We start from the raw sequence: 19,894 nt of genomic DNA, 5'->3' as shown, positions 1-19,894 counted from the left end.
TGAATGTCTGACGTCAGCATGTAGAGATCGCTAGGATAAATAGACGGGCACCAGTCTAGTCTAACCCGAGTTGCGCTGAGAGGGGGAGCTGAGGGCGGTTGATAAACGTTTTACAAAGGAAACACGGAATACAATTGTGGTGGGATTTTCAACAGGATTTTGTCATCACACAGGCAGGTTTTTGTTCTCGTTGAAGAAAAAAAAACATTATTATTAGAATAGTTTACGACCGATCTTTCTTTTAAAAAATGCCGTTTTTTCTCTTAAATATTTATACGTCGGCTTACAAGCCGCCCGGAGAATAAACCGCAGGAGTTCAAAAAAATGTCAAAATCAACATATAAACCGCGGTTTATAATCCGAAAATTACGGTACTTATTAATGACTACATTAATGACTTTGTGATTCGGGGGTCTTATTAACACTTACTTCTCCACACATGTATATGGAATTAGTCTCCCATTCCAGTAGCATTCAAAGATTGGTCGATTACCCCTAGCTGGTCTGACTTCATTGTAGTAGTCTCTATCTTCAGCATTATCATATTCACCTGTACAACAATGGAGAAATTTAGTGTACTGTATATCCTCAAACAGAACATTATTTTGAAACTTTACTGCAAAAAACGGTATATACATGTACTTCTTTTGAATGCATCACAAATTCACAATGAATAATTTGCATCAGTTGACTTGTGCTCAACTCCTGCGAAACATTTGTGGGAAAACAACCATGAGACACCAAAATGTGTATTGCATTCGCCTTGATGCTTTACTTTTACCCATACCACAGATAAATCAAGGAATTGCGGATTTTGCGTGAGCACTCCTCTTTACTAGGCATTCTATGCAAACAAGGCTAACGCATAAATGCGGCCCTTGATGTGCAAGCAGTGAATAGTGATCGTAAGCTCAGAATTTGGCGGTTAGCAGAGCCATGAAATAGGGCCTGTATTTGTGAGCAAACAGTGCCCATACATTGTACTTCAAAATGGCCCTGTTGGCATTTTGTCAGTTGAGTTAAGGCATGTCATCTATTTAGAATCCCTATTTTTCAAGCCCGGTTTCTATCGGTTGTTACTCTGTATTTCAAACCCATGGGAAGTTCAAATCAACTTCCACAGTTGCTGCCAAGATTGGGGTTACTTCTTCTGGCTGGCTGGCTGGATCAATCTATTGTTAAGGATTAGTTGCTGATCTTTTGTACCATTAGGGGGTAGTACCAAATAGCCATGGAAGCTTATTTCCAGTTTGGTGTGAGATTAATTGAATACAAAGTGGGTGTTTGTATGGTTTGTTTTTCTTATATATCCCTACTACAGAACACTATATTTTGTCTTTAAAGTACCAATTTCCACAGGCCTCATAAGCGATATTAGGGACACAACTGGGGGAATTCCGTACCGGACAAACACCGAGCTTGTTGCGGAACCGGGACTTAATTGATAGTCGGAGGATAAACATACCTCGAGTCTCCCCTTCACAAGGGTAAGTCTCTCTCTCATAGAGGAAGGGATGATATCTTAAGATGCCTTCAACAATACCAGTTCCTTCAACAACTGCTCGGAACTCAAAGGAATCAACTGCACTGCGGATGTATCTGTAAGACAGACAGTAAATAAACGATAGCAACAGGGTGTCGTGGCCGAGTGGATAAGAGCATCTGACTCAAGCGCTGGTGTTTCTGTTCAGCAGAGTGTGGGTTCCAATCCCGGTTGTGACACTTGTGTCCCTGAGCATGACACCTTACTATAATTGCTTCTCTCCACCCAGGGGTAAATGGGTACCTATGAGGGCAGAGATGGTTCTTGTGATTGATTTAGCAGAGTAGCACATATTAATATTGCACAGGCTGCGTACTCCCCAACAGGGAGGTGAGATGGTTTGAGGAATGAATTAAAACCCAGTGACCAGGGGGTAATAACGTTGGAAGCGCTTTGAGACACTGACAACTTTGTGCTGATTCCTATCCAAAAGTGATGCAACAATATTCAATGTTAAAGGAACATTACAGACTTGTAAGAGACGTTTAATGGGTAAAAACCAAAATTAATATTTACAGAATTGGTTTTGCTCACAAAATAGTTCCTGGCAGTGTAAGCACTTTATGTAATCCACCATATATCGTAGCGTCATACGTTATCGACCCTCATATGTTTTCGGTCCCCAACTTTGATTCCCGTTTACCGCGAGATTGTCAGCTGCACCGGTGACAGAAGCTATGCAGTTTACTCACGGTCTGTATTTTCATCAGGCTTAATCATGCTGAGAATAAAGTTTCCTGTTGTTGGTTATGCTCAAACATTTATAAAATAATTGATTTTTGGTACTAATCACTAGTGCATTATTATGCCAATATTCAAATGAATCAAAGAAACATCATCCAACCTCGAAAGTTCAAAACAAAATTACTATCTGCTAGATTGAGTTTCATTCTGCTTTAGTCACTAGATGGATCACGTGAGGTGGTTACTATTTGGGATTTCATGGTGGTTACTATTTACTATTTGTGCCAATATGGGGAAAAAATTAAAATATTTAAAGTGAAAATGAAAAAAAAAATATTAAGTCTACATTAAAGAGAAACTATCATAGATTGGTTTCTTATTTCCTGAAAAACATAACATTACTGGTCTGAAATGGGGGAAAACGGATTGTTATGAAGTGTGAGTGCATCAAGGGGGTGGGGTGTTTTACTTTCATTGCCTTATGATATCTCTGGATTCTAATATAGTAGCCATAATGCCTTGGGAAAAAAATGAAATTAAAGTTGTTAAGTTGTAATTGAATAATTTTTTTGATTTATTTTGCACGCCATACTAGCTTCTGAACATTCAATAAAATACCAACCAATGACAGGTGTGAAAACATATAACGTTGCTCCAATGTTGTGCATGCATAAGCACTGTTAATGGCGGACTGTCTCTTGCAACGTAAAACCAAAACTTTAAAAATTTCAACAAACCATGAAGTGTAAGTGTTGTTGTTAAAAAGTTGGATAGATGATTTGAAAAAAAAAAACATTCAGTTTTTGATTGTGAAAAACTGTCCTGTTATCCTACTGAAAACACATGACACCGTAATACATAAACAGACAAACCTGTAGAAGTTTGAGATCGACCATCTGGGTCACACACAAAAAATGAAAAACCGATACAAGACATTGATACAATTTTTTTTTTTTTTTTAAACGCTCACTGAGTGATAAACTCCAAACGCAAAGTTAAATTATTTATTTCTCATCAAATATGACATTTCAGGCAGAAATATTTCAAGGGATGTTTTCTACTATCATCATCATTAGACCGTTTAAGTTTGATTATGTTTTCTTACCATTTTTGTAAAGTTCCTTTAGTGTCAGGAGCCAAAGTGCGTCCTCAGTGCTCAAACAAGTACTCCGACTTTATGATTAAAATAATTTGTAATTCCTAAATACCTCAGACAGTTTCGCTACTCCTATTGGTGGAGAGTGCATCACGTGGGGGTGTTTAAACCTTCGATAATGACCGGTGTTTATAACCGTGAAAGGAAAATGAGAAACGTCTTGCACCAAGACTAAGCGCACGAACGGATCCGAAAACTGTCGTCTCAGTCATAACAATGCAACACGTCCAAAAATGGAAAAGTTTTACAGAGTTTCTTACTTTATTACGCCTTTAAACCAAAAAGACATTTATGAAAGGAAATAAAAGAGTTGTGACTGTTCTTAAACTGCCGTATAAAACCTTGCAGGGTCGTTGCCGTGCAATAAAGGTCCTAGTCTTCAGCTCGGGCCTTTATGAACTGGCAACAACCCTGCCAGTTTTAAAGGTCTGTTTAAGAACTTGCTCTACCTTTTTATTCCCTTATTTATTCCCAAAATATTGTCCATTTGTAGGGCTGCTTTTGAATCTGGTAATTGTTCACTTGTGTATTGCCAGCCTTACATTGACCTTTCACCCGTAGTGACTGTGCTGTGCGATGTACATGTACATACATTTTGTACTTTAACACCCCTTACAAATAATCTGCCTTTTCATTGGTTTAGAGGGCGTCACATGATATGTCTTAGTTTTACTAGAACCGGCGGCCGTGTGAGAGTGCATCACTTGCCATGTGATAGACAATCACACGGCATGCAGTAGGCCTACATGTACCCAGACGTCTTTTATAACTACCTCGAACAATCAGTTGTGCGTCTGTGTATATGCAATGCGCGTACGAACGTTACTTGCCATGGTTGATAAATAGTTGGGGTGTTATAAAACAAATATTGACTGCTTTGACTCGTGCTAAGGTTCCATTTGATACCAAGAGTAGTTGCATCCCCATCAAACTAAAACCCTGAGTAATCTATGCTGGGAATTGTGAAGAGATCTCCTAACTTACTTTGTCTGCATATCCTGGGCGATATCTCGTAGGTTGATTGTGCGAGGTGATTTGCCTTTATCATGTAGACTGATGCTGATGTCAATATTCTTGAATGGACTTATAGGTCTCTTGTTGCCCAGGCCAGATACCTCATTACCTCTCGGTCCATGAATGTAGTAGTGATAGATGTGGCTAGTCAGCAAATAATCAAATTATTCATTATTCATAAATATCTGGAACTGTTTCTCCATTCGATTGGTTGAGAGGACATCCCGTGGGGTGTTTAAACGGATGATATAACCACATCCAGAAGTGTTTAAACACAGTAAGCCTATGTGTGGCCCCTGAACCAGCATTAAGGAGTATTATAACACCCCTTGCAAGTATTCTGCCTGCTCATTGGTTTAGAGTGCGTCACATGACATGTCTTAGTTTTGCTAGACGACGGCCGTGTGATAGTGCGTCGGTTTGCCATGCGCTAGTCCGAAGACTAGCACATGGCGCTGTGCGCTAGTCCGACAGACTAGCACACGGCGTGCAGTACCCAGACGTCCGTTGCGTGTACGAGGATGATAAATTAATAGTCTGTAACCATTTCGGATTGCACGACACTACATGCAACACAGTAAGTAAAAGTGTTTGCAATCTGTATTCGCGTCGTCCGTGGGTTGTAGCATTCAGGTCTGTAACTTAATAATAATAGTATAGTATTTAGAAATGTTTGGGGTGTTATAAAACAAATATTGACTGCTTTTACTCGTGCAATGGTTAAAAACTATGACTCCCTCGGCTTCGCCTCGAGAAAATAGAACGCTCCGGGGATCACCTCGGGAGTCATAGTTTTAACCATAGCACTCGAAGCAGTCAATATTTGTATACTAGTGGGATGCCGTGCTTCACACAGCAACCCTTCTAGAAAGCTCTGCATATAAAATGCTGCAAATGTAGCGTTGTGTTCGGGGGAGGGTAAGTGGAGGGCAAAGTCAAAATACAAATTGGTGTTGCAAACCACCCATCCTAAACTGAGATGAATCTTAGTGCTATGTGAAAACGTACACTTGCCCGTCTTGTTTCCTATTTAAAGTCGTTATAAACAATACAATTATTCATGATGAAAGAGCCTGAAAAGTTTAATGAATGCAATGAGGTCAGTGAGTGAATATCGTCTGCGGCAGAATAATTTAGTCTGGTTCCCAACATAGTCGCATGCGATTAGCCGTTATGAGAGGCAGAAACAAGATGCAAGTTCCATTGATCAACTTTGCCCGTTAATATGGATAGCAAAGTAAAGCAGGAATCGCGTACGAGCGGTGAAAGGCAAAACTATAAGAATATTGTTCTTAAATTTACAGTTTTTTCAAACATTATTAAGGTATTTATGAATGGGGATCAAAGTGATTTAAACCTGCTGATGCCTGGTTCTTGATAATTTCACCTCGACTTCGTCTCAGTAAAATTATCAAGCACCAGGCCTCAGCGATTTAAACCCTTAGTTTAAAATCTCTTCACAACTTTAAGATTTAAGTTTGAGTTTGGTTCTTAAAAATCCAGATGTCAATGTTTGAGCCTGAAAAAAAAACTTTATACAAATTGTTATTCCAGAATTTTAACATTTTTTTTATTCCAAAAACTTCAACACTATTGGAAAACATAGCTGAAAATTAGTACTTTCCAGAAAATATCACAAATCCTTTATATACGGGCTGTGGATAATATTGATGGGACACAAATATTCAAGACTGGTGGAGCTAGGACTTCTGTCATTCAACTCGTTAGAGGAGCAAGCTTGTGATAGAGTTCACTTTTGACCGAGTGCAGTTAAAAAACTTATTTTAAATCCGGAAAGGACATTTTCAAACTTAATCTACAGTTCGGTACTTTGGGGGTTTTCTTCCCCATATTTTGTGGCGGGTGTCAGATCGTATACCCTTTTTTGCTTTGTCTTCTTCTGGACATTTTTCAGAGTGAGTTTACCCCGTCACATCGGCAAAGAACTGATTAACGCCCCTGGAGCCAGTGTATGTGATCAGAGTGCGTATCTTTTGTTGCTGTGATCCTCGCCTGTATTTCATCCCGATGGACGTATAAGCCCGTAAGATACGTCTGTTTTGTATATATGATCTAAGTTAAATGTTCACTCGTTTTACTCAATCATTGTACGTTTGTTAAACTCAATCATTGTACGTTTGTTTAACTGAAGTGGTTGATAGTTTGCTCATTGAATCACTTTCACTTTGATTCTGTTTTCTTTACATCAGTGTCACCTTGTTTGATTTCTAAGACGCATCTGAGAAAATTCAGTCTTTTTGAGCGATATATATTCTTGGATAGTTTGGAGATTTTTGGATCGTAACATACTGTAAACGTTTATCTTCCAGTACGCACTAATCCACCAATCAGATGCTCGAACTGGAGGGTGGTATAAAAAGATATATCCTCCTCCAAGTTTTTTTAATTGCACACTGCGTATTGTGAGTGTCAATGCGTCATGCTCCGCATATACTTTGCGCATGCACGTGAGACTGGAAGATAAATTGCGATATAACAAGCCTATGTCAGTTGACGTTGCATCTTGTCCGGCGGGGCACCTTGTATGTTGGACTTTAAATATTTTATCTGAAATTTTTGATACTGCGTCTTGTCCGCCGGGCATCTTATCCGCAGGAAGTTACGGTATGTACATGGACATACATTATTTAAAGGGTTTGGGTACCTTTTGCACGACTCTACTGAAAACATCGCTCTGAATCTTCTACAGGTACTTTATATTAGATACATTTTGATTCCAGTGAGTAGCGCCAAAAGGTATCAAAGGCCCTTTAATCTTCTTTGATTATTGTATCTGGTATGATGCAAAAATTATTGATGTGATGGGAGAAGGAAGTGAACTTACGCTAGCTGTTTACACCATCCTATGAAGTCATGTCTGAGGTACTGAACATGGTGTTGGCTGATTCCTGTTATGAATACATGTGTGAAACTTTCCTTGCCTATTTCATCACAAATTAATTGCTTCATGTTTGGATCCTCAGTGTCCAGGTGTCTGTGATCGCCAACCTATAAATTAGAAAAACAAATATTAACTGAGGCATTTCTGTGTGATTAAAATTATTTGAGGTATGTATGTCACTACTTTTCATGTCATCATTAAGTTACTATGTGCGTTGTACGGTTTGGGGAGAACGATACAACGCACATAGTAACCTGTTGAATAGACTGTTGAATCCAGATTAATCCTTGGTTGCCCCTACCGAACTTCCTCGACTGATATGTTTAATGAATTGAACTGGTTATCCTTTGTCTAGAGAATTTGTTTGACAAAAATCATTCTCGTGTATAAATGCATACATCATCTATGCCCAGAGTACATGGCCAAACTATTAATCATTTCACCAAACAGCTGTACCACAAGACAACATGACAACCTTACTCTGAGAGTTCCCAAGGCCAAGAAAGAAAGCCTGACTCAAGCTTTGCCTTTTCTAGGGCTAAATGTGAAACGATCTGCCAGTAAGTCAGAGGAAAATTGAGTCTCTATCTGTTTTTAAAACAGAGCTTTTTCAATTCTTAATCACTTAATTCATAAATACCTCAGACAGTTTCGCTATCCTATTGGTAGTGAGCGCGTCACGTGGGGGTGTTTAAACCTTTGATAATGACCAGTGTTTATAACTGGTTGTGAGAGGATACTCCGCGCTAGTCTTGGTGAAATAATAATAATAATAATAATAATTAATAATAATAATAATAATAATAATTGTGGCTTCTTATATAGCGCACATGTCCGTCACTCAGTGACGCTCCTGGCGCTGTAACACAGTATTTCCTGCAATATGTGGGACTGTTTTTGAATTATGAGACCTAATTCTTATAGCACCATGTAATGTTTTACAAGGTGCTGTGGCGCAATTTGCTGCCGATCGGACCAGGAACACCGGGGCGAACCCCTTTTCTTTTCGATAAGTGCACTGGGTTCTTTTACATGCGTTACATAACACATGGGACCAACGGTTTAACATCCCATCCGAAGGACGAAGCAATGGTGAAGTGTCTTGCTTAAGGACACAAGTGTCACGGCTGGGGATTCGAACCCACACTCTGCTGATCAGAAACACCAGAGTTTGAATTCGGTGCTCTTAACCGCTCGGCCATGACACTTCCACAAGTTCTTATATCTTTAACAGTTCTTATATAGCGCATAATACAAAAAAAAGTCTCTAAGTGCTTCTGTGATTGAAGAGATGGGTTTAACGTTGTGATTTAAATTGTTCTAGTGTGGTACAGTCTTTGAGATTGTTGGGAAGAGAACTCCATAGTTTAGGTGAAGCATATTGGAAGGAACGTTGACCGTAGAACTTCGTGTGAACTGGAGCTGCTATGAGAAGACCTTTTGAACTGGAACAAAGTTTTCGCGGAGGGTGATAGTGTTAAAATAAATCCTGGAGATAGTCTGGTGCTGATCCGTTTTTGCATTTGTAGGTGAGTGTTAGGAGTTTGAAAACTATCCGTGATTTAACAGGTAGCCAGTGGAGATTGCGAAGGATCGGAGTGATGGGTTCAAGTGATCGGGTTCTAGTGATGAGTCTGGCTGCTGAATTTTGAACGCGTTGGAGTTTATGAAGTTGACATTCTGGTAATCCGTATAAGAGGCTGTTATTATTGTCAATGCGACTCATCACAAAAGCATGAATCAATTTTTTCGTTGTCGATTGGTCAAGATATTGTCTGATTTTTCCGATTTTGTGCAAACCAAAACAAGATGCTCGGCATAAATTACTGACATGCTTTGCCATGGTTAGTTGATCATCAATGATGACACCCAGGTCCCGTGCATGTGAAGTTGGATCAAGAGATGAATCTGCTATGGTGATAGGTTGGAGTGAACTCTTGCTTCTGAATTTGGATGAAAGATGGAGAAACTCAGTTTTTTGTTGATTTAACTTTAAGCCATTTCTTGAAGACCACACTTTGATGTCATTTAAGCAAGCTTCAAGTTTTGGTATGATAGTCGACTGAGTGTTGTGATTGAGAATGGTGTAAACCTGGGTGTCATCAGCGTACATGGTGTATGACATTCCATGGGACTTGATCACATCTTCCAGGGGTGAGGAATAGAGCGTGAATATGGAAGGACCCATTACGGAGCCTTGAGGGACTCCGCGTCGAGGGAACTGGTTTGATGATATCTGATCTCCAATGACTACTGACTGACTGCGATTGGTGAGGAAACTGTCGGAAATAGAGGCCTCTCAGTCATAACAATGTAACACACGGACGTCAGACAACATACAGAGCTCTTGTCGGAAACAGATAAGTTTTACAGAGTTTCTTACTTTATTACGTCTTTTAACCATAAGGCATTTATGAATGGGAATAAAAGAATAGTTACTCGTTCTTTCCCGGCCGTTTAAAGCCTTGCAGGGAATTCATGGAAAATTACTTCTTTCTCGAAAACTACGTTACTTCAAAGGAAGCCGTTTCCCACAATGTTTTATACCATCAACAGCTCCTCATTACTCGTAACCAAGTAAGGTTTTATGCTAATAATTATTTTGAGTAATTACCAATAGTGTCCAGTGCCTTTAAGAAAACTTCAGTTACATTTCATCTTGCAGTGGTCATTTAAAAAAGTACAGTCTCCAGCAGTGAAACCTGTGGTTATTTATATTTAATTCAAATATAGCATTTAAAAGTAAAGCACAAGGAAAATTCATTGTTTTCTGTAGTGAGGCCCAACTGAAGTACTTTCAAATACAAATTTAAGGAACTCAACAAAACACCACGCACACAAAGTTTAAAAATATTGTCCGCCAAGAATTTATTTCTGCCACAACACTACTGCAATTTCTCTTATTATATACATTTGCAGCCTCTCATATCAAAAATCTATCCCAAAAAAACTTTGTCAAGCTCCCATAATTTTTGTCTAGGTTATCAACACCCAGATTTGACGTAATTTTTGAGGGATTTTAAGTGATGTTCAAGAAAAAATAACGGAGTTTATTGCAATTAACTTTTGGAACTTTAAGCCATTATACACTTTCGTAACAGAAAAAAAATAAAAGTTCACAAATTTACAAATAACTTACAGGGTTTACAGAAGGTAATGGTGAAAGACTTCTCTTGAAATATTATTCCATGAAACGCTTTGTTTTTTGAGATAACATTCAAACAAACTCAATTCACGATAACGAGAATTACGGGTCTTGCGGAAACAAGGGTGGGTTTTCCCGTTATTTTCTCCCGACTCCGATGACAGATTGAGCCTAAATTTTCACAGGTTTGTTATTTTATATGTAAGTTGTGATACACAAAGTGTGGGCCTTTGGACAATACTGTTTACCGAAAGTGTCCAATGGCTTAAACACCTTTGCGCAATCCATATCAAACGTACTTGCTCATAAGTTGATTTAATTTCCAAAAACTAGCATTCAGAAAGTAGTTTTTCCGTTGTTTATCATCTCGGGTACGTTTTGTTTTTTCATCTGGAAAGTCAGTAAATGGCTGACGTCATTTACTTGACAGATTTATTTACACGATTATAAAATCGCGCAGAAAACATGTGTGAAACACACTTTCCGTAACAATATCGAAGAAGCCAAACTTCAAGAGGCCAACAGAGGAGGTACATCTCGTGTCATCTAGGTCAACTTACAGGCCGATTGGAAAATTCACAGATGTCGCGTAAAAACCTTGATGGACAATGAAAAAATATGTCGCTTGAAATTTGAAACACAGATTACTCTTATTTTTGAACAGCTATCGCAACAGACATTGTTACAAAATAATCCTTACTTAAACGTGTTTTCATCGTATATTTTTTTAACTTATGTTTATGAAGTGGTTAATTGACGTGTTTCTTATTGATGACATTTTTGGGGAACAAAAATGACGATCGCAAATTGGCAATTTTTTTTTTTTTTTTTTTGTGTGTTAAATTGTGTGTTAAATTGTTTAATTTTAAATTTTTTTTTGCTATTAAAGTATTTGACAACATCCCCACTAACTGCGCATTCAAAAGATAAAGGAACACCCTGCATGAACAATTGATCATTTAAATATCTCCATTATCTAAGAGGTTGTTGGGTTGTTAAACCAAAAACTTTAACATTTTCAAAACTTTAACGCGGACGCCGGACGGAAATTGGTATTACATAGGCTTGCACTGCTCTGCAGCTCGCCAATAAACAAAATAGCTTTCACTTATAAAAAATATCTGGGTCCATCTAAAAAAGAAGATGCCATGTGTTGAGATACACCAAGTGGGAATACTGGTCTTTGACAATTACCAAAGGTGTCCAGTGCCTTTAATCAATCAGGGAAGATATTGTTGTCATGGACATGTCAAATCAAAGACATAACCTTTTCCCATTGATAGGAGTAAAACAAATGCAAAGCTTTTGCAACCAATATGGTCTACATGTATATAAAGTAAACATACGATGCAAACAGTAGCTCCTTACCGGTCTGTTGCTAATAAATCCACTGTAAATTGACTCTCGATTCTTCTCTCGTCTCTCAAATTGTTCCTTAGAGATGGCCAGTTCATGAACGTCTCGAGAGTCTTTTGGTTTAGTAACCATCTGCAACAGAAATAACAAGACATTTAGAACTGAAAGATTTCCGACCTCTTCACAATCTTGATATTTTCTTTTCAAGACCGCCTTTCAAGGAAATGGGATGTTTATATTTTAATTGCATATAAGCCATTAGAGATAAACAAAGAGCATTGCCCATAGTAACTCGTACTAGCGTGCATAAATGAGTAGCAAATTTGCATTCATACATGTACATGTAGTATCATAGAAAAAGATTGTTTTTTCATCACTTTTTTTCACTGAATAATGGACGGAAATCCATATGAACTTACTTTAGAAGAGACGGAATGTGGATTCTTTTAAGGATTTTTGTTCCGGATAAAAAGACTCAAAACAAGAGGATTAAGCGAAGCTGCTGTACGTGAATTGGTTACAGTGCTAAGCAGTTTGTTTCTGCACTGTAAGTGATGTAATGAGGTAGAGCTCTACTCACTACGCAGAGTCAATGAACATCAAAGGAAACGAATTGCAGATCCTTTTGGTGACTCTTGTCTACCGGTTCTTCTGGTCCTAAAACTACAAACTAAATGAAGAGTTTCTTGTAAATCAATCAACAGTGTTGGAGTGTCGCTAAATAGAACAGCGCCATCTTATCTCTCATCTTCCACCCAAGAATGTTAATTGCAAAACCGTTCACCTTTTAATAAAGAGTATCTCTAAAAAAAATATTATTCACATTTGGATATATAACAAACCACCTTGAACTAAATCACTGGAGCTTGAAGGCAAAGAAAAGTACCACTAAGCCAAACCGTCCAAAGATTGTCCTCTGTAGCCAGTTCCTTTCTTGCTAAGAATCCATTACAAGATTAAAGTTGACAATAAGTTACATAAGACTCAAGTTTAAAGGTAAGGTGAGGTATCTTACTCTTGTTGCATGGCCAATGAAGAATATTGCTTGCTTGCCTCCAACACCAAAGTATGAGATGTCACTATTGAGTGATCGAGGAACATTCTCTGGTACTGAGGCTGTAGATTCATCATCATCTTCCTCTTCATCTCCCCTATCAAGGATGGCAAAGTAAACAGAGTTACTTACATTTAGTACTCGGCTTATTCAACAACTGGACTACAGGGTGTTTAGCTTAAATTGCCTCACATCTGCCTTGTTTTGTATGCTGGCCTGATACTTCAGGGAGGCAGCCAAGGTGATTGCCTCAATGCCCCCTGGTCATTGCCTTGGTGCCCTTGAAATAATCCAGTAGAAATTTACAAATTCCTCATAGGGTGCACTTTACCAAAGAGAAAATACCTCAGTGCCCTTTCCCTTCCAAAGACAAAGCATACAGGCCTGTGTACATGTATGATGTGTGCAACCACCAAGATGTCTCAGTAGGATTGGACATTTTGCTAGATGGAAATACAAGATTTGTGGAAACGTCATTTGAAAGTCTCTCTTTAAATGCATTGTAGTGGTTCTGAAAAGAAGCAAACCCTCCGACTTTAAATAGTTTGCTGTGTGATCATTTTTAGCAACTTGATGTTTTGATTAAGTAGCTGAAGACATTCAGAGTGAACTGATCAAAACGTTGAGTTGTTGCACTACATGTACTACATTGTAATACAGATGGGCTTTCTCTCCCCTTTAAGGTGAACCTGTTTCTTTTCATACCCACAGGTTATGTTTGTTTTGGCATATTTGTTGGCCTTTAAGAACATCTGTGGTGTTTGGCAACACATGCAAGCATGTTGTACACAATGTGTATTGTTAAATATTATGTAACGGTCATAATGTAACATTGTGTCTACACTCCAAACTATTATTGTGTAATGTGCAGTGGGCACAGTGATTAGTGTATCCCTACTGCATTATGTGATGCTTTTTTAGCCTATATGAGACTGGGTATGCCTCTTGCTGGGTTACACTCATCACTCCGCCACCACTGAGTCAGCCAGGGGCTCTGCCCAACTCATAGTATTGCCAGGTGTCACTAATTCAGCCTTGGCCACACCATTGTCCAGTATTGGTGTTTCAGCCACTGTTCCAGTAGAGACAGTCAGTCAAAACTGTGCTCTTTCTCCTTCAAGTTGATGGCTTGAACCACCCGGTTCTTAAGCTCCGATGGCCTAAAACCCTTGTCAGGCTCCCTAATAGCCTAAACCCATGCCACAACTCATGAAAGAGAATATTATGTGAAAGGTACCTACACACAAGTTAATGACAGAATGCTCCCACTAGAATGTGGTTTTTATTGTCAGGTTTTGTTGTTACCATGCAAAGCACAGACTTCTCATGAATTGATTGGAATGCATGAATGATACAAGTATCATTCACTCGGAGATGGATACTTTATGTCATTTTCAAAACAAAATTTACATAATGAAGTAAGGAAAGCAAAAACTCCTACTTTTTGTGCTTTCTCTCTTTACGAGAGAATTTTGAGAGGCGATAGATGGCCCAGTTGTTCAGTTGTCTGGATGTCATGCCTTTGCCATTATCTATTACACAGATCATGCTCTTATCACCAGATTCATCCAGGAACTATAATACACAAACATTGAAATTCAAATAAAGCAATTTTACAGAGAAAACAAAATGTTTCAGTTTAGGTTTGCTACACACATACATGTAGTTTGAACCTCAGCATGATAGAGGTTTCTCACAATAAGGACATGGATTATCTGTAAGAAAGCTGCACACTTAAAAGACTTATTTATGTCCAAGTATTAAGCCTCTTCTTTTTCAAATGGTCCCTCCAACATTGGTCATTACTGGGCAGTGAAGATCAATACACTGCAATGCGATATTCCTAATTCCAAGTTTAAGTATTAGTGAGAAATATACACAAGTATGTGGGTTTTCTTTACATGATAACAATATTTGAACAAATTAAAAGTCAGAATTCTACATTGCCATGGAGTTTCTCAATAACCAGTAGAAATGATTGACAGGCTCCAAAGTAATAAGCCTTTTTGAGGTATGGCGGACACAATGCTACAACACTGTAAAGTTGTGGTAAATTTGTACGTATTGACCATAGAAATAGAACGTATGTTATTCAGTGAAGTGCGCATTTTAGGCGACGCGGCGTTAAGACGTAAACCTAATGACCACCAACATGGTGAGCGTGGCATAAGTCGTTGCGTGTGACGCGCGCATATCACATCCGCCATACCTCAAAAAGGCTTATTGAGTTATTACTCACCAATCTCAGCTCTATTTGTCTTGGGCCAAGATTTTCACTTGTAGCTGTCAATGAGTTATCAATCAACTCTGCAAAGGCAAATGCTATCAATAGAAGGAAAAAAGAGAAGAACTTGAAGTAACTACAATGTAGTCAATTAATTAAAGTAACCCTGTCATCGTTGGCTCACAAACTCTGAAAATTCTATAAATGAAGCGAATGATAAGAATCAGACAGTCTTGATAGTGAGTTGTCAATTAATAGCAATTAAAAAAAAATTAAGTTATTTAACGGTCTCCAACATTTGTTTTGGGCTATAAAAACATGCATGATGAAGAGTATGGTTGGAAAGATGTTTTAAAAATGGATTATAATGGTCCACACCAACGGGTGGTTAAGCCTATCCTTTTACTTTGTGTACTAACACGGTCCGCTATTTTGTGGAACTAAATTTTTGACTTCACGAAATAGCGACTGTGTTAGTTCATGAAGTAAAAGGAAAACCACACAATCTCTATGGTTGTTTGTGTGGAGTAGAAGGACAACCATGCAATCTAAAAGGATGTTTGTGTGGAGTAGAAGGAAAACCATGCAATCTCGAGGGATGTTTTTGTGGAGTAAAAGGAAAACTACACAATCTCAAAGGATGTTTGTGTGGAGTAGAAGGAAAACTACACAATCTCGAGGGATGTTTGTGCGGAGTAGAAGGAAAACTACACAATCTAAAAGGATGTTTGTGTGGAGTAGAAGGAAAACTACACAATCTAAAAGTATGTTTGTGTGGAGTAGAAGGAAAACCACACAATCTCGAGGGATGTTTGTGTGGAGTAAAAGGAAAACCACACAATCTAAAAGGATGTTTGTGTGGAGTAGAAGGAAAACCATGCAATCTAAAAGGATGTTTGTGTGGAGTAGAAGGAAAACCGTGCAATCTCGAGGGATGTTTGTGCGGAGTAGAAGGAAAACTACACAATCTAAAAGGATGTTTGTGTGGAGTCAAAGGAAAACCACACAATCTAAAAGGATGTTTGTGTGGAGTAAAAGGAAAACTACACTATCTCAAAGGATGTTTGTGTGGAGTCAAAGGAAAACCACACAATCTCAAAGGATGTTTGTGAGGAGTCAAAGGAAAACCATGCAATCTCGAGGGATGTTTCTGTGGAGTAGAAGGAAAGCCACACAATCTAAAAGGATGTTTGTGTGGAGTAAAAGGAAAACTACACAATCTAAAAGGATGTTTGTGTGGAGTAGAAGGAAAACTACACAATCTAAAAGGATGTTTGTGTGGAGTAGAAGGAAAACTACACAATCTAAAAGGATGTTTGTGTGGAGTAGAAGGAAAACCACACAATCTTGAAGGATGTTTGTGTGGAGTAGAAGGAAAACCATGCAATCTGAGAGATGTTTGTGTGGAGTTGCGAGATAACTATGAAACAAAAAACACCCTTGTCAAACGAAGTTGGTGTGCTTTCAGATGCTTGATTTCGAAACCTCAAATTCTAAACTTGAGGTCTCGAAATCAAATTCGTGGAAAATTGTTTCTTTCCCGAAAACTACGTCACTTTAGAGGGAGCCGTTTCTCACAATGTTTTATACTATCAGCCTCTCCCCATTACTTGTCACCAAGTAAGGTTTTATGGCCACAATTATTTTGAGTAATTACCAATAGTGTCCACTGCTTTTAATTGCACAAATGAGAGTTCCAAGTGAGATTAGAGCTGATAAATGCCCAAATAATGGATGGAGGAGGTGGAACCTAAGGGGGGCGTTGCCCATAGTATAAATAGAAGGATGGAGATTTCTGCTACGGGTAACATGCATAACTTGGGTTTTGACAGGATTGAAAATCATATTGTTACGTAAAGACCAGTTAGCAAGGCTATTAAGATCTGCCTGCAGACCATGCTCGTTTGAATCAGAATGGATAACTAAAAAAAAAACACATCTCGAATGAACATGAACACGGTCAGTAATATCATTAACGATCAAATTGAAAAAAATTGGGCCCAAGACACTTTTCTGTGGAACACCGGGTGAGACATCCACCTAAGAGCAAGAACTACCCTGAAAAATGACACGATGCTGACGATTGACCAAGAACGACTTGATCCAACGCCACATGACATCCTGGATGTTATTTTAAATCATTCAAACTGTTCAAAGGTACAAAAACAATGTAGTTCATGTCGCTCCTTTTGCTATTAAATTGATTTTAAAGTTGTCTCCTAATTTTGCACACCATGTATTATTCTTAATATTGTTACCCTATTTTATTATGGAAATTCTTGGTTGTCCGTATCCAAAGATCCTTCAAAGTTTCAAACTTGTGTCTGTCGACTTGTTATTGATTTTCATTTATTATTCAGAGTTTTTTGACATTAATTGTCCGAACATAAAGTACATGTGTTGATGCAATTACTTTTTACATTTCAATTCAATTTCATGACCTTTTCCCCCCTTTCTCTATATAAACTTGATGCAAAGTTAATTAACAGTTTGAGGCATATTTTGGTTTGTTTATTTTATACATTAAACAAAGTCTAGACATTGAAAATTGTTGGATAAATAAACAACAATTGCGTCCTTAACCAGTTGACACTAGATGTCGAGTTTAGCACACTAATCTTACATTTACTGTTTACTGTTTTCAAACAGTTTACAACATTCTTCTTCTAACTTTCAAGGTTCAAACATGTCAATTTCCTGCTTCTTTATCTGAACTTGTTCTTCATTATTCCCCTACTCGGACTTTACGTTCATCTCAACAGTCATTGCTTTCTGCTGTTAGAGCTTCTTTAATTTTTTATGGCCACAGATCCTTTTCTTACACCGCACCGTTTCTTTGGAATAGTCTTCCTGTGCATACTCGCCAAGCTAATTCTTTACAATGTTTTAAGTCCCTGCTGAAAACTCCAGCTGCTTTTTTGTAATTTGCTTATTTGTACATGTATATTGTATTTTTCTCTCATTGTTTATTCTATTGTTCTCTTTATGCGCTTAGAGGCTTTTTGCATTAGGCGCTTTACAAATGTCTTATTATTATTATTGCGATTGGTGCCAGGACTGACCTGCAAGGGACCATTGACAGTCAATTGAACCAACATGCTAAAAGACCAGTAATACAAGTCAGAGACTATTACCCTAAAAAGGGCATGCAGTTGAATCTTCCTGAATAACATTATTTTGTATTAAAAAAATAATTCCCTACCTACATGTACATGTACCGTCCCAAACTTTTCAGAGCATGTTACCAGAAAGAAGAAAAGTTATATATTATTATATTATATCTTATATTATTTTTGTTAGGCCTAAATTACTGCGGATAAGATGCGTCTTATCCTTTTAGACCTCCAAAACATCGTCAAGTCTTATCTTTTGAAGCGCCCTGTGCTAACAATTGATTTATTTTGATAATCACCATATGAAGTCTTACATTTATACTGTAAAATAATACCTTTGTTTTGTCTAGGGTAAATCTAAACTGCTCACAAAAAGTAAGGAAACTTTTTTCAATACAGTATATTTGTTACTTATTTAATACTCTCTTTGTATATGGTATATATCAATGGAAAGCTGAACCGTTCCTCTTTAAAATGATACCACATTTGCAATGATAACATGTTGCTGAACTTGGCTACACGAATAACAATGAGGCAAAGTCACAAATCAAATGTGCCAAAATTACCGTTGTCTGTGAATGGTCATTAGGTAATGCTCAACAATCGAACCGATCAAGCTTTTCAGAACCATTAATGGTTTACACGATGATTTGCACCAGTGAGCTCATCGGACACAATTAACCCTCATCTCATGAAAAACACCTTGTTTGATGGGTATTTGCAAGACGATATTCTACAGCCGAATGCAGTCCCATACTTGCAGACTCTTGGACCAATTGCCATATTTTAAGATGACAACGCTCGCCCCCATCGATCCCTACTTGTGACTGACTACCTGAAAAATGTTGGGGTGCACCGAATGGATTGGCCTGCTAACAGTCCAGACCTGAATCCCATGGAACATCTGTGGGACCAGCTTGGCCTCACTGTCCGCGCTAGAACCACCAACACATCAACTGTGGCTGACCTAACCAGGTTCCTTAATAAAGAATGGAACGCCATCCCTCATCATAAGCGCATCACAAGACTTGTGTGCAGCATGAGAAGAAGGTGCCAGGCTGTCATCAACGCCTTCGGATCATCCACTTGTTACTGAACTTTTTGTATCAATAAATTTGTTGAGATCAGTAAGTTGTCTTGCTCTATACCAAACTTCTTGTCTCAATAAAGTGGATTAAGATCAGTAAGTTGTCTTGTTTGTTTGAATTACATTGTCAATTTGATTGTTCACACAGTAACACAAAATTGCTAATTTTGGCACATTTGATTTGTGACTTTGTCTCATTCTTATTAACGTGGTCAAGTCCAGCAACATGTAATCATTGCAACTGTGGTATCATTTTAAAGAGGAACAGTTCAGCTTTGCATTGATATATACCATATACAAAGAGAGTATTAAATAATAACAAATATACTGGATTGAAAAAGTTTCCTTACTTTTTGTGAGCAGTCTACTTGTAATCATTTTTCTTCACATAAACCTGCATCGTACAATGTAAATGTTGTGTAGTTTTAACAAGCTTTAACGCACCATGGATGAATGTACCAAAGAACTTAATCACTGCCATACGATGCTCGCTAGTACATGTAATATTAAAAATGGTGGGCGCAAACTTTTTAAAAAGAATTCCGCGTCAATTCAACACGCTTTTGGACCTGACCCTCACGGATTTAAATGAAATTCTGTGTGCTGATTGGACTCC

General features: G+C 38.1%; 1 protein-coding gene across 1 annotated transcript in view; it reads right to left on the bottom strand.

The window, feature by feature from the left end:
- LOC139949528 (structural maintenance of chromosomes flexible hinge domain-containing protein 1-like) overlaps window positions 1-19,894 on the bottom strand; it is an 88,275-nt gene that overhangs the window by 52,934 nt on the left and 15,447 nt on the right. Inside the window, exons 4-11 of the mRNA XM_071947905.1 lie at window positions 15,094-15,176; window positions 14,296-14,429; window positions 12,816-12,951; window positions 11,813-11,932; window positions 7,243-7,406; window positions 4,368-4,541; window positions 1,466-1,599; window positions 430-550 (exon numbers count right to left, since the gene is read on the bottom strand). Coding sequence (XP_071804006.1) covers window positions 430-550; window positions 1,466-1,599; window positions 4,368-4,541; window positions 7,243-7,406; window positions 11,813-11,932; window positions 12,816-12,951; window positions 14,296-14,429; window positions 15,094-15,176 — 1,066 coding nt within the window. The remainder of the gene's footprint in view (window positions 1-429; window positions 551-1,465; window positions 1,600-4,367; window positions 4,542-7,242; window positions 7,407-11,812; window positions 11,933-12,815; window positions 12,952-14,295; window positions 14,430-15,093; window positions 15,177-19,894) is intronic.

The sequence above is a fragment of the Asterias amurensis genome, chromosome 17 (assembly GCF_032118995.1).
Source record: "Asterias amurensis chromosome 17, ASM3211899v1".
Classification (NCBI taxonomy): domain Eukaryota; kingdom Metazoa; phylum Echinodermata; class Asteroidea; order Forcipulatida; family Asteriidae; genus Asterias; species Asterias amurensis.
Note: the sequence above shows the minus strand (reverse complement) of the source record. Positions and strands in the feature narration are given on the sequence as shown.